This window comes from Thamnophis sirtalis, unplaced genomic scaffold (genome assembly GCF_051295495.1).
Source record: "Thamnophis sirtalis isolate CommonGarterSnake01/CBP01778 unplaced genomic scaffold, rThaSir2_p1.2 scaffold_1, whole genome shotgun sequence".
In the NCBI taxonomy this organism is placed as follows: Eukaryota; Metazoa; Chordata; class Lepidosauria; order Squamata; family Natricidae; genus Thamnophis; species Thamnophis sirtalis.
Window position 1 is genome coordinate 86,433,411 of NW_028261381.1, and position 12,462 is coordinate 86,445,872.

General features: G+C 36.7%; 1 protein-coding gene across 11 annotated transcripts in view; it reads right to left on the reverse strand.

Moving 5' to 3' along the window:
- The window catches only part of PPFIBP2 (PPFIB scaffold protein 2), a 139,451-nt gene that overhangs the window by 9,083 nt on the left and 117,906 nt on the right, over positions 1–12,462 (reverse strand). For 7 of the 11 annotated variants that reach the window (XM_087718335.1, XM_087718316.1, XM_087718371.1 and 4 more), the window contains 11 exons: positions 11,460–11,501; positions 10,457–10,604; positions 9,192–9,224; positions 8,261–8,396; positions 7,483–7,611; positions 6,161–6,311; positions 4,597–4,708; positions 4,076–4,164; positions 2,467–2,589; positions 2,012–2,137; positions 471–659 (listed from right to left, as the gene is read on the reverse strand). In XM_087718335.1, coding sequence (XP_087574461.1) covers positions 471–659; positions 2,012–2,137; positions 2,467–2,589; positions 4,076–4,164; positions 4,597–4,708; positions 6,161–6,311; positions 7,483–7,611; positions 8,261–8,396; positions 9,192–9,224; positions 10,457–10,604; positions 11,460–11,501 — 1,278 coding nt within the window. The remainder of the gene's footprint in view (positions 1–470; positions 660–2,011; positions 2,138–2,466; positions 2,590–4,075; positions 4,165–4,596; positions 4,709–6,160; positions 6,312–7,482; positions 7,612–8,260; positions 8,397–9,191; positions 9,225–10,456; positions 10,605–11,459; positions 11,502–12,462) is intronic. The other 4 variants (XM_087718329.1, XM_087718355.1, XM_087718389.1 and 1 more) reach the window with 2 other exon arrangements.

Consider the following 12,462-nt stretch of genomic DNA (forward strand, 5'->3'; position numbering starts at 1 on the left):
AATCAGCAGGGGATGTTTGCATCATTGTGCCTTGGCTGGACCGTATGACACCTTTCCATCCTATGGATAAGTTTAAGTACAGTATTTCAGCTACTAAAAAACAAAAAGCCTTCAATACTCTGCAGATGCAGTCGCAAGAGCCCCAAAATAGTTTAATAATTAGAGCAGATTTTTCTCATTTGGGGACACTAAACTGAAATCCTTACCCTCTCTTAGCCACATTTCCCAGAATTCTTTGGGGATGCAAGTTCTTAAGTATACAAAAAGCCTCTGTTTTTAAATAACATACCAGTTATAATGACTCTTATTCATCTATTTAGAAAGAACTCCCATTGGCCTCTCAATGAAACTCACTCTCAAGTAGTTACATGGACTACAAGAGTTCTGCCCAAGAGATTGCTGGCTTTCAAACTGCCAACTAGGAACTCAAGCAGGATTTCTAAAGTTTGTATGGTTTCCCTGTAGCCTACCCGGACTTTTGCGGTGGTAGTGAGAGCTGCATAAGCGGTAGATTCCACGATTTCCCTTTTATCTTGCTGAGCCTCTGGCCCGATGAGCACATTGAAATTTGTGGTCAAGTGGCGTCTTAGCAGAGTCTTTTGAGGTGGAATGTTGAGGAGCATTGCTAGAGTATCTCCATTGAAACGAGGCTCCAGGATCTGTGAGGGAAACAAAGAGCATCTGTGCTGCTTTAAGTGTGGTCTCTAAACAGCAAGGTATTCAAAGGCTATTCTGAGGGTTGCCTGCTTTCATTAGTCCCTGCATGTCCGGGATGTGTTACTGGACCAGGAAGCGTCAGGGCTTCTTCACATGTTACCCATTATAATCCATTTCCAACAATTATATAACATTAACAGGAAATATAAAATTTAAAAATGCAATTTTAAGCGGCACTTCTTTGGGATATCAAAGAAAAACATCTGTTTCATATTGCAGTTCCAGATCTACGGTATAGGGTTAGTATGAGCTTCCATTTCCATTTGATCACATCTCTTAATGCAACCCATAATAACCTGGATCCTGCAGTTGTTCCTGGGATTTTGATTCAGCAGAATTTTCCCTACGTCAGGAAAAGAAATTATTATTTCCCTTTCCTCCTATATTTCCATCACCCATGCTGTTCTAGAGGGTTCCCCCATTCATTCGCAACAAATCTATGAGAGGGGATCGCAACACATATATTAAATTTCCCAACTTTTCTCTCCAGCAGTGAGAACTTTGGGGAGCATAGTTTTGCTCAAGGAAGCCGGGATCAAGCTAATATGTTCAGAAAGGGTATGGGTTGTTTATAGCAATGGATTTTATAGTCGAGTGATGAAAAACAGCACAAAAGAAAGAAAGAACAGGAAAATATAATAGATGGACAGAATTAAGTAAATCTATATATGCATCAATACATATACTGTCTATATTAATATCTACTGTGTAATTTTTAGAGGCACAAATGAAGAAATCAATTGTAGAAAAAGATTTAAAAGAAGGAAGAGGAGGTTCATATGCTTGATATGTTATGAAATGTATACAGTTCTTAGGCTAAAGTGATCTTGTTTAAAATAAGATAATAACTGGTGTCAAGAACACAATTGTTTTAAAAAGCATTCGCAACTGTCTATCTTCATTCTAAGCCACTTGAATTTGCACTGTTGCTTAAAACAATTCATGATAAAAGATAATTTGTTCTCCCTTGCCTGGGACAGTATATATTCATTAAAAAACTCAGACAACATTTTATCAATTGCTGATTTGAAAGTATTTTCTGCTCTCTAATTTATTTCATGTATTGAATGCTAAAGATTTGAATACTGGCTTATTATCCAAGATCATTTATAAAATGTTATGTTAAATATTGCCAAATTTATTTTACATAAAACACTCAGGGGAAAAAATTCCATAAACTATTTTCTTCAATCAACAAAACAGACAAAACATTAAAAACTGAAAGCTGATGTATTGATAAATTGTCATGTTAATATTTATATTGCAAAACCTAAATTAAGTTCTTTTTTCTTACGATGAGTCCACCGTGAACGCCACTTCCTCGAAGATTTGGTGCATATTCTGCCAAATCTACTGATCTGAGCCATTCCATCACTCTATGATTGGACCATTGTACTACTTCTGATGATGAGATAGTATTCTGTATTGCAGAAAAAAATGCATGGTAAATACAATAAAGCAGGCCACCTAGATGCTGCTAATAAAGTGATTCTTTCTAAATATTCAGTAATTCTTCCTTAATCTGTTGTGTAGGTTTCATTCAATTTTCTTTTCCCACATGGAGTCCATCTTATCTGTAGAATTACATATAAATATGGACATGGCATTCATTTTTCTGAGTAGAAGCAAAAAGCAAGGAGAAATTAACTAGTGAGCTTGCCTAGGAACAAGAAAGGATGATAGATTTCCTCACTAATGGATATAAGAGCACTGAGTCTAGGAAGCAAATATCAATGACTTTTATCTCACCTCATCTGCTGGTCTTCTCCGTAAGCAATGTGGGTTAAAATTGTTCAGGTGTAGCACGTGAATGGCACATTTAATGCTGAGGTGATGCAGCTGGCTTGTAACCTTGAGGAAGAGGAGGTCGTTCTGTAAAGGAAAGCATTGTTTAGCAGAATAAAGTTGTTAAACCTTAGAATTAGAATTTCTTAGAATTCTAAGAAACCAAAAGAACACAATTTTTCTTTTTTCTTTTCTATTGGAGCCTGTATTGGGATTCCTACTCCTACATTGTGATTCCTACTACTGTAGCCAGAGGGCACCAAATAAGAAGGCAAACACTATTTCTTGTTCTATAACCACAGAATCTTCCTTGTATAGGTAATCCTAGACTGACAACCCCAACTGGGAACAGGAATTTCCATTGCTAAGCAAGGCAGTTGTTAAGTGAGGCACGCCCGGTTTTATGAACTTTTTTTTGCCATGATTGTTAAGCAAATCACATGGTCATGAAGCAAACCTGGCTTCCCCCCATTGACTTTGCTTGTTGGAAGATGGCTGGGAAGGACACAAATGGAGGTCACATGATCCTGGGATGCTGCAACAGTTGTAAACACATACTGCCTATATTTTGTGCCTGTATTTTCACCATGTGACCATAGGAACACTGCCGCAGGTGTAAGTGCAAGGATCAGTCTTAAGTCACTTTTTTTCAGTACCACTGTAACTTTGAATGGCTGCTAATCAAATGGTTACAAGTTGAGGACTACCTGTATGTTGGTTATAAATTACCGAGGGATCATCAATTTAAGGAAGGTGGAATGCTGCCTTATGCAACTAATTAGCAGAAGATTCCCCTCTATTTTATAGTGTGCTGGAGTTCAGAAGTTGACTGTTTCTTTTGACTATTCCACATCTCAGTTCTGGATCCAAAAATCTGGTGGATCTTGTTCTGTTCTATGATACTGGCAGTATATACATACACACATTATGGATACATGAGAGCCAGTTTGGTTTAATGATTAAGGCATCAGACTAGAACAGGAGACTGTGAGTTTTAGTCCCTTCTTAGGCCCAAAGCCAGCTGGATGACCTTGATCCAATCACTTTCTCTCAGCCCTAGAAAGGAGGCAAACCATTGCTGAAAAACCTTGCCAAGAGACTTATCCAGGCAGTCTCTGAAAACTGAAATTGAACATGATTGAACAGACGAGTGAGTAAAAAATATGCTATTTAGATTGTTCTACTATTTAATACAGGAACAATAATTTTTTGGGGATTGAGATGTGGTGCAGAATGAGATTTATCTTCTTTGCTAGTGTGATTTTAGCAAAAACCATTCCTTGGTCTTAAGCTAGAGCAGTAATTAGTGTTGGTTTTTTTTTTTAAAAGTTTGTGTGTGGGGACTCTTCCATTGTCATGTTTACCATGAATATTCAAAAATGGTCTGGGTTAGCTTCCTGTCCACTCAAAGTGTTTGGAAAGTTAAATATTGACAATACTTGGGAATACAAATTCTAAATATAGTTTTGAAAGAAAAGAATGCTGGGATAAAATTATTCTCTTCTGTTCCATCTGAATGAAAGAAACTTTTGCTGGTCTCAAACTTTAAAAATAAGGATTTTAGCTACCTTACCACAGTTAGATATTGTAGCATTCTGCCATCAACTCGTGATTCATGAAACTGATCCTTGTACTGAGGTAAACCAATATCATCAAGCCATCCTGTGGAATATACATAAATATATTTTACTGCTTAATAAAAAAACCAAAAACAATTCACTTGTTCACAAGACTAAATTTTGTTTTTGCAGAATAATGTTTCTAGCTTCTTATATTCCCTGGAGAATAATATGATTTCCATCCCTATTGTTTGTGTCCATTCTACATGTTTAATATTTTCCCCATCAAAACAGCTTTTTAAGAAATCTTCCATCTAATTTCATAGTTTATACAAAGCAATATAATGCTCGAAAAAGAAATAAAACTGAAGAAAATGAAAATAAAGCCATATATCTCTGTAATGTTTCTAGAGATGAAATTGAAGTTGAGTAGGTTTTTTTAAAAAACCAACACATACACATTTCTAAATTGTAAAGTAGGCTAGAAACATAATCAATCTGTTTTTCATTCCTCTTTGCCATTTCAAATACTTACGTGTAACCCAGATATGATCTAACTGCGCAGACTTATCATCTTGTTTTGTATTTATAGCTTTGACTGCCAAAACCAATTTCTTCCTGTGTAAAGGCTGCTTAATTCCCAACTCCTACAAGGGGAAGCAATGATGATAATTAAAATGGTTACCTGTCAGCGTGACACATGTTCAGATAGATCACAAATACGTTGAAGTTCTTGAATAAAAGATACTATGCTGAATTGGAAATTGGGAGTTTCCAAAGTAATATTAATGTTTTAATGTTTAAACCTCAAGATACCCAATTTGTTGTCTGCTAGTACATAGAGCTGCTAAAAAAGCAATCTTTTGAATTCAATATACGCATGGCTGATTTTATTTGGATTGATGGATCATAAATACTGATGTACTTCACCTTTAGGCTTAAAATAAGAAGAAAGGGTTGTGCAAAGTGTATGTATCTCTGTCTGTGTGTATATTTAACTGTAGAGAAAAGTGAAAAAAGAGAAACTGATTTTACTCTTTGAAAAACCTTATAAAAATGAACATACTGGGAAAAGCACATACAGGAATATACTATACATACATTCTTTCTAATTTGTACTGCCTTCTACTTTGTTTTCTGTTTTTTTTCTATGAAAATTCTGGCAAATCAACCCTGAACTTCCTCCAGTTCTCTCGAATGATACTCTGCCTACAAAGATATGTTTACAGGTGCATTACATAGCCTCTATAAGTGACTATGTTTAAAGATAGTTTTCCCTTCTCCAAAGAACAAGGGTTTTATGTAAAGCAATCTGACAATTGCTACTCATTCTTCCTGCTTAGATCTCTGCTTTATATTTTTGGGAGATAATCTAACCTTTGGTGTACACTGTGGGGGAGATACTGCTGCAGCCAAATCAAATATCACTGGGGCTTAATTGTTTCTTTTATATTTTCAAAATTATATATAACAGAGTTGGAAACTACCTTGGAAGTCTTCTAATCCAACCTCCTGCTCAAGTAGGAAACCCTATACTGCTTCAGACAAATAATTATCCAACCTCTTCTTAAAAACCTCCAGTATTGGAGCACTCACAACTTCTGGAGGAAGTCATTCCACTGATTGATTGTTCTAACTGGCAGAAAATCTCTCCTTAGTTCCAGGTTGGTTCTCTCCTTGAGTAGTTTCCATCCATTGCTTCTTGTTCTGCCTTCAGGTGCTTTGGAGAATAAGTTGACTCCCTCTTCTTTGTGGCAGACCCTTAGATATTGGAACCCTGCTATCATGTCGTTCCTACTCCTTTGTCTTCATTAAACAAGACATACCCAATTTATGTAACCATTCTTCAATATGTTTTAGCCTCCAGTCCCCTAATCATCTTTATTGCTCTTCTTTGCACTCTTTTTTCTAGAATCTTAACATCTTTTGTGACCGAAACTGGATGAAATATTCAAGGGTGGTCTTACCAAAGCATTATAGAGTGGTACTAACACTTCACAGGTTAATATACGGTATCATCTGAATGTCCCAGCAACCAGAAAACCTCCCAGAATGAATTCTTAATGGATTTTTTTTTTTTAGCAATCTAGAATGTTTACCTTTTCCATATCCTGAGGTGTTGCCGTCAGAAGTGTATGGCCAGATGATATCCACTGTCTTGCAAAAATGACATATTGACCAAGGCCAAACTCTTCAAGCCAGTTGCAAACACGTTCAGTGTCCCATTGGGCAAATGGGGCATTATGATCACTAAGAACCACAATTAAGGAAAAGGGATTTGCATTAGCATATCATCGTCGATAACCTGCAATCCATAACTGTGACTGAGATGCAAGATCAGTTGAATAAATAAATATATAAAAGTTTCCCAACTATTAGTCACTACGGATTAAAGTCAGAATCTCTTAATCTCAGGATTATTATCATCATAATAATGTGGGGAGATTATATTAAAAAAAAAAAACCTGAGCATAGAGATATCCCACTTCAAACTATCAAAGAGTTTCCAGTATATCTTTGCTTCCTTGCCATTGGGGTGTGATGCTAGTTCGCCTCCTCGTGGTGCACCCTAGATAGCACAGTAGTGTGAACTGAGCAACTAGCAACAAGTGGCAGCCAGACTACATTGAAGAATTGGTAGTTCATAAAGTTGGTAGCCAGGCATCTTTGTGGAACTCCTGGCTCTCTAAATACATGACAATGGATAAACAAAATGGGCCTTTTTTGGCTCAAAGATCAAGACAGATTGGGGCCAGAATATGCCAAATTAATGTTTTGCCATACACTAAATAAATAAATCCTTGCCGTTGGTTTTTATTTTCAAGAATAGGGAAATTTGCCATGCATCACTTGCTTTTGAATATTAATAAAACTGGAATATTTCTCAGAAACATATAGATGAGTTAGCCACATAACATGACAAAAATAGAAACCCAGTAGCTTCAATATGACATTTAGGCTGGGTAGGTTTAGCAGCTATAGCATTTCCTGCTAATCCCATTGCAAAACAATTTGCTCTTTGGTCATTTGCTATGTCTCGGTTGCAAACAACCAAAGTCCATTGTGATAGAGTTAATGGGAAGTAGACTAAGCAAAGAAGCAAAATTTATTCTTGTTTCAGAAACTGCAGTCAAATAGAACAGTGAAGCTTTGTAAATAAGAATTATTACTGAGGGAGGTTGCTAAACACTTGAATGTATCCTGTACAATTGCAAACACATATTTACCAGTTAGGTCCCCTAGAAGAGAAATCTTGGTTTGAAAATCTCTACATAAAGGTAAAACAATGCTTTTCACTACAGAGTGAATTTAACTCTGTTAAATGAAATTTTTAGAGTGAATTAAAGTTAGATGAAATTCAGAGTGAATTTAAATGCTTAAGCAAAGAGTTAGCCACACACAAAAAATAGCCATCTTCTACCTCTTTGGACCCTTGGTGTCCTTTGACCGAGATAATCGAGGTCCAGCTGTTGCACGGAGACCACCTCTTCGAAATTCAACCAAACCTAGATCATCTCCAGGGAAATTTCCAGATTGAGTTCGACGTATCCTTTTATGGAGAGGTTAAAAATGGTAAGTCATCAGAAATTCAAACACAAGCAGCAAATTTTACATACCAATACCTGAATTTTTGATGTCAGGTATGCAGTAGTATCTAATGTTTCTTCAGGTGGATGCATTAATCTATTACATTGCTTCTGTTTCCTGGATTTTCTTTTACATTTTGTTTTATTATGTGATTTTTATCAATTACTAGCTGATAAACCAGCATAGCCCGGGTATGTTCCCAATCCTGTAGAGGGACCCCCTTTGTGGAGTACTGCGAAGCCATTATCATGGCAACTCTACTGTGCTGTACAGTAGAAGCCATTTTAAGGCACAACAGGCTGTATCTTAACAGAACTTGAATCAGACACACACACACATAGACCTCCCCCCCCCCAAGGGTCCTTAGGGGTGTTTTACTCCCACAGTATTTATTTCCAGAGGGTAAATTCAGTTGAAATTGCTCAAGGTGTTCCAGAGTTATGCTGGAACACACACACACACACACACACACACACACACACACACACACACACACAGAGCCATTTTTATATATGTAGAAGATGACTGATGTGTGTTGAGCAGGGCAGCTGTATAAATCAATGTAAACAATAAATAATCAAGATAGAGGGGTGGGGGGAAAGCACACTTACTTTCCCCATATTTTTTTAATTCCTTTTGGATTTCTTTTATTGTCTGGAGATAATGGAGACTGTGCACCTGAATCTGTTCCAGATGACAAGGGTGAAAGTTCCTCTGAAGTTGTATTGTCCATGTGATCAGGAGCTCCTGTGGAACATAAAGGGTATCTATGAACTTCAAGATGCCCAGAGTATGAATCACTCAAAGCTGGTCATATATACTGGGTTGCATTTGTTGGATATATTGGATTGCAAAAATAAAAGCCTGCATCTTCTCAAGTGTATAAACTGGTGTTCTATGGATAGAAAAAACAATTGTACATAATTTATTTGGCGTACAGTCATGTTGGTCATATGACCATGGAAATGTCTTTGCTCAATGCTGGCTCCCTCAGCTAAGAAATGGAGATGGGCACCGCCCCGTAGAGTCCAACACAACTGGATAGGGGAAATCTATAACTTTACCTTTACATAATTTATAACACTGGATGGCTAGCTGAAGGGTTCACTAATTGTATTATAAATTGGACATGGTATCCCATGATAGATATTAGTAATTATAGCCTGATATGTAACATGGATGCAAAATACATTTTTCAAATGGACAGAATTCTCTATGGCATGGAATCGCCAAAATGTTTCCCCATAAGCTATGTTTTGCATGGCTTAATGACAAAAATAAGATGCATTTTAAATATTTTTCCCAAACATGTTTTCTTTTGAAGTACTAAATGCAGATTTCAAGCATGTCCAGAGTCCATTAAAAACCACAGAATCTCTCATGTTGCTCTCTAAATGTAGTCTTGTACTATTAGGACCATATGTGGCTTTCACTTGCTGGATCGGAAATCACAATTAAAAAAGGCAATTCCCCGCAGTTTGTATTTTCAATAAGTTACTTATTTCTTGCATAAAGGTGGCATGTTGGTTAGGTATACAATACCTAATATTGGTGCACTGACACTCCTGAGGCGATCTTCACTCATTCCAAGAAGCAGAAAGCCATATGAAGAAGCAAAGATGATGTAAAATTGAAGCAAAACAAAGTTAAAGAAAAGCAGAGAAAGCAAACAGACGAAAGAAGAAAAATAAAAAAATATGGACAGGAGGCAAAATAGCAAAGCAGATGAACTTGAATGCTCAGGAGCAGTGCGCACTGCATACAGATGAAAATCTTTTACTGTGAAAAACACACAACTTTAAAAAATCCACATACTGAGTACTAAGCCAGTATAATGAATAAATTAAAACATGTTCTTTTTCTAATTTAAAATGCAAACAATTCATAGTAAAATGTGTGTGTTTTTCCCTCCTAGAAAGAAATCATGCTGATCTTCTAGGCTCAGCTATCAGTTTTATTTATAAAGAGAGGTCAAAGATCTTTTTCCCCAAAGAGAATCTATGCATTTGAAAAGGACTGTTTACTATTTCAACAGGCCTGGGTTTTTGAGTGTCTCCATAATGTAGTGTAAATGAAAAGCAGAGTCAGATGCCTGTGATCTACTTCTTAGGAATTCAACCATTACGCCATGCAGCTTATTTACATGCACCAGTTAAAATTTGTGGGCAGCTTCAATTGACATGATGGCATTTCTAATTAGCAATTCAAAAAGGTGCAATAGCTTTACGACAACATGTAGGCAGCGTATTAAATAATGATAAATTAAGACTGATGGAACTAAAGTATTACAAGTAAATAATGGAAGTTACCTTCCCTGGACCTACACTGGCATGCATACCACTGCCTTGGTCTCACAGTGGTTTATTATAATCATGAACAGGTTTGATACAGAAGTGTCCACAAAGTTTTTAATGTGTGTCACATATCACATTGTTGCGGCTGTCAGTGTGACTTTTCTGCACACATCCCTGCAGTTGTTCATTTCCTGCCTTTGCATTGGATGTGACAATTCAGTGTCCACAAAATTCTTCCCAGATCAATAGACACTCCAAACTCTCAGACTAATTATATTTTAGGGGCATCATCAACTAATTATGTAGCTAACAGTTCTGAATTCAAAGAATTAGGAAATCCAACTTTGGTACAGTGTAGGAGCCATACTGATGGAAATTAAGATTCATTACCCCTAATAATATGATATTATTCTGACAAGTCCAAATTTTGCTCCGTGGCATTTTAAAAATATTTTCAAACCACACACAAATGCACATAGGCAGCAAGTTCATTGTTGTTTCCATAGTACATACTCAGGCTCTGTATGCCGTTGTCCTCACTGCCATTTATACAACATGGAGTAGCAGGTGTATTGTACAGGTGGTTATCTTCATTGTGTGCTGCTCGAGGAAGTTTTCCTGGCAAGGTTTGGTACTTGCTGCTTTTCACATGAGATTTATTCTATGTAGGTTGCAATTTTTTTTAACAAAAAGAGAAAAATAATTAAGTCAACATTGTTTCTAAAATACATTACATTCGTTTTGGTCAGAAGCTATCAGCATTTGTCTTCTGAGAAGTAAAAATATTTGGCCAATATAGGAATTCTCATTGTGGTCAAATGTTCTCTACTATTGTGGAAAGATGTCGCTTTTGACTGCTAAAAATAGAGTAATGAAGACAGTGGTAGAGAACTTTGTCACATTTATATATATTACATATGTGGTATGTTTATATGCCACATATCAATATCTACAGTAATTATTTTATCTTAATTTATCCTTTTATGCTACTTGTTGAATCACTATATTATTTAAGAAAATAAATGCCACCATCTGGTTGATATCTGGAACATATGCACCATGGATGTCCCTAATTTATCTGACACTTGATATCTCCTCCAATATACCTGGCTGCCTGCATTCTGTGCTGAATAGTCATGGATAGCTTTTATGGCCTATTTAACTATTCTCTCTGTTGAGTAGCCTATACAGTCCATTTGTTACAAACATCTAATTTTTTAATCATTCGTAGATTAGGAAAGCAAGGAGTATTGTGTTAATATTTAGTTACACAAGCACTTTGACATGACTTTAACCCATTATAACCATTCATCAGCCTTAGAAAATGTTAATTTTAAGCCTTAACTAAAAATATTTATTACACAAACATTAAAAGTAAAAGCTTGGCTAATTTGCACAGACTGCCCACATACAAAAATTCTCAAGCACACATTCCATGGTAACACACATAAGAAAATTACGCACAAAATAAAGAAATGGTTTTCAGAGTGTAAATGTTAAAATGGAGTTAATATACCTCTTCTTCTAGATCACGTTCTACTGGTTTCCCATCAACATGCTATGAAGTTGCAGGAAGGGCAATTTCAAAGTATGAGGGAGAGAAAGTAACAAACAAAATGTTAGTGTAGATATAAATGATGTGGTATTTTTAGTCCAGTCTGTGGGATAACAATAATAGGTTTATTTTCTCCTCAATATGCAGTGTCCTGCTATACTGATATTAATGTGCATGTCATTTCTCATAAGAGTACCGAGAAGAGCAACAAAAATGATAAGGGGCTTAGAGGTTAAACTGTACGATGAACAGTTGAAGGAACTAGGTATGTCTACTCTAACAAAGAGAAGGCAAGAGGTGTCACAGAAGTGGTTTTCCAATACTTGAGGGACTGTCACAGAGAGGAAGGTGTTCAGGAGCCGAGGTGGCGCAGTGGTTAGAGTGCAGTACTGCAGCCACTTCAGTTGACTGCTAGTTGCAGTTCGGCGGTTCAAATCTCACCGGCTCAGGGTTGACTCAGCCTTCCATCCTTCCGAGATGGATAAAATGAGGACGCAGACTGTGGGGGTAATATCCTGACTCTGTAAACTGCTTAGAGAAGGCTGAAAGCCCTATGAAGCGGTATATAAGTCTAACTGCTATTGCTATAAGGTGTCAACCTATTCTCCAAAGCACTAGCAGGGAGGAAAAGAAATAATGGATAGAAGATCATTAAGGAGAGATCCAATCTAAATCTAAGGATAAATTTTCTGATAGTGAAAACAATTAATCATGGAATGGCTTGCCTTCAGAAACTGTGTGTGCTTCTACATTTGAAGTTTTCAAGAAAAGATTGGACAATCATTTGGTATAAGATCTTATGCTCAAGCAGGGGGTTGGACTAGAAGTCCTCAAGGTCTCTTACAACCCTTTTATTCTATCCTCTAAGTCTAGCTTCTACCAAATCAATGGAATCTGTTGCTACAGGCACTATGCTGAACCCAGTCACCTTCCATTCATTCTGATCATTGACCCACAGAGAACA